This window comes from Haliaeetus leucocephalus, unplaced genomic scaffold (genome assembly GCF_000737465.1).
Source record: "Haliaeetus leucocephalus isolate CR32 unplaced genomic scaffold, Haliaeetus_leucocephalus-4.0 Scaffold228, whole genome shotgun sequence".
NCBI lineage: Eukaryota > Metazoa > Chordata > Aves > Accipitriformes > Accipitridae > Haliaeetus > Haliaeetus leucocephalus.
This window is the reverse complement of record NW_010972664.1, coordinates 17,995,586-17,997,826: the sequence shown is the minus strand read 5'-3', so window position 1 is coordinate 17,997,826 and position 2,241 is coordinate 17,995,586. Positions and strand designations below refer to the sequence as shown.

The 2,241-nt window shown below is 45.0% G+C and overlaps 1 protein-coding gene across 1 annotated transcript; it reads left to right on the top strand.

Annotated features, from left to right (window-relative positions):
* Positions 1 to 435: 435 nt before the first annotated feature.
* GPR15 (G protein-coupled receptor 15) lies at positions 436 to 1,542 on the top strand. Its single transcript, XM_010567418.1, has one exon. It carries the CDS (start codon positions 436 to 438, stop codon positions 1,540 to 1,542), a length of 1,107 nt encoding a protein of 368 aa, XP_010565720.1.
* Positions 1,543 to 2,241: the final 699 nt, after the last annotated feature.

Here is a 2,241-nt window from a genome sequence, read left to right as displayed (position 1 = left end):
TATGGCACCTGAATTCACTGTTCTCTGACAACTTCTGAGCTGGTACAATCTCAAACCTCTGCAAACTAACAATATCCTGCCCTCAAAAAGTTTAGAATCTTCAAAACTACCTTCCCTCCCCCCAAAGTAAAAGCAAAACCCAAACCTGGTTTGCTTATACAGGCAAATGCAAAATGAAGATAAAATCAGTAAAACTAAACCTGATTTTAAAAAAAGCAGCAAGTGTTTATTCTGAAGACAGGGTTTTGACTAATCAGAGACTCTTGTTGCTTGTCCGTTGCCTATGTGATTGGCTAAAAGTATATAATTACCCCTCAAAAACCGCTTTTCTCCTCCTCCCTCCCCCCATTCCTCCCCCCTCACTTGCTAACACGTTTTTAAAGACGACCTTGAGGGGAAGGGTAGGGGGAGCTCAGAGCCTGCCTCAGAGCAGGGATGAGGACAGCTTGTCCAGAAATGGAACTCACCCAGCTTTCGCCCATGACTACAGTCACTTTCAACTATGACTACTACTACGATGACAACTGCCAGTATCAGCATCTGCAACATATGTCTACTTTCCTCCCTATCCTGTACACTGCTGTGTTCCTGGTGGGCATCGCCGGCAACTCTATCCTGATAGTAGCCTTGGTCTTCAAGCAACGGGTCCAAAGGCTGATCGATGTCTTTATCATCAACCTCGCTGCATCTGACTTCATCTTCCTCACCACGCTGCCATTCTGGGTGGACAAGGAGGTGTCGGACGAGAGCTGGAGGGTAGGATCTTTCCTCTGTAAGGCTAGTTCCTATGTCATCTCAGTCAACATGTACTGCAGCATCCTCCTCCTGACTTGTATGAGTGCTGACCGGTACCTTGCTATCATGCATCCCTCTATCGCTAGACGCGTCAGAACAAGATCCTATTCCAGTGGACTCTGCATCTGTGTCTGGTTATTATCCTGCTGCTTAGGGATGCCAACCCTCCTGTCCAGAGAACTGAAGAAGCAATATGGAAAGACTTACTGCACAGACAAAGCCGTGACAGAAACCAAACAGATCGTCTCACTGATGCTTTTAATCCTGGCCTTCTTCTTCCCACTGTTGAGTATCTTAACCTTTTACTACTCTATCACCAGGAGACTCTGTGTACATTATCAGAGAGCTGGGAAACACGATAAGAAACTGAGAAAATCCATCAAGATTGTCTTCATTGTAGTGGCGGCTTTTGTTATCTCCTGGGTTCCCTTCAATATTTTCAAGCTTATGGCCATCCTTTTGGGACTCCTGAAGCAGCCTGACTGTTTTCCCAACATGGTTGCCCAGCTGGGCATGAAGGTGAGCAGCCCTTTTGCTTTTGCCAATAGCTGTGCCAACCCTTTCATTTACTATTGCTTTGACAACTACATCCGCAGAGCCATGCTCCGGTGCCTGTGCCCACGGGTCAAAATCAGCAGCAGCAGCAGCAACTCTGATACTCTGGACAGTCGCCTGAGCCACTCCTTATCCAATTTTGCTGCGGGGGAGTATGCCACTAGGAAGAGGAAGCGCTCTGTGTCCCTCTGACTGGGAGCCAGGACTGCAGAGGAAGGAACTTCTCTCTCCAAAGATGGCAAGAAAAGAATAAAGGGAGGGAAGCTGAAAAAAAGAAATGAGCGACAGAGGTGCAAGTGTAATGCAGCCAGCACTCCAGGTGGGAGGAACACTGCTCCCCTTTAAATGCAGATAAATGGAATAGGGAACCTTAACTACAGAATTACGGTTCACAATGATCGCTGTGTCACTGCACAGTGTAAATCTGAAACCATCGTACCGAGAAATATCCACAAACGCTTGCACTGGAACCCCAGGACAACTGCTTCAAACTACAGAAAAGAATCACGTGATTCAGTCAAAGCCGCTCCGAGGCAAGCTTTGAACTTAAATGTATATAGGTTTTTATTCCACGCAGAGCAAGAAAAACAACACAACAGAAGTGTTTCTTCTGTTTGGTTCCTAGCTTACCCACAAACATGTCGCAATGTCCTCAAACCAACCTGATGAATTCTGGTTTTTTTGGAGGTTTTGTGAATTTAGAAATCCAATGCTTTAATGAATTCGTGTGTTACCAGTTCTCATAACTTGAGTCTTGTGCATTTTTCTTTGTCAGCTTCTTATTATGGCATTAAATCTTAGTTTTAATCACAATAATTCAAGTAAGTTTCTAGTCCCTGTGATTTCAGAAAAAAGATAACTTCAAGGCAGAAAAAACAGAAGACAGAAATC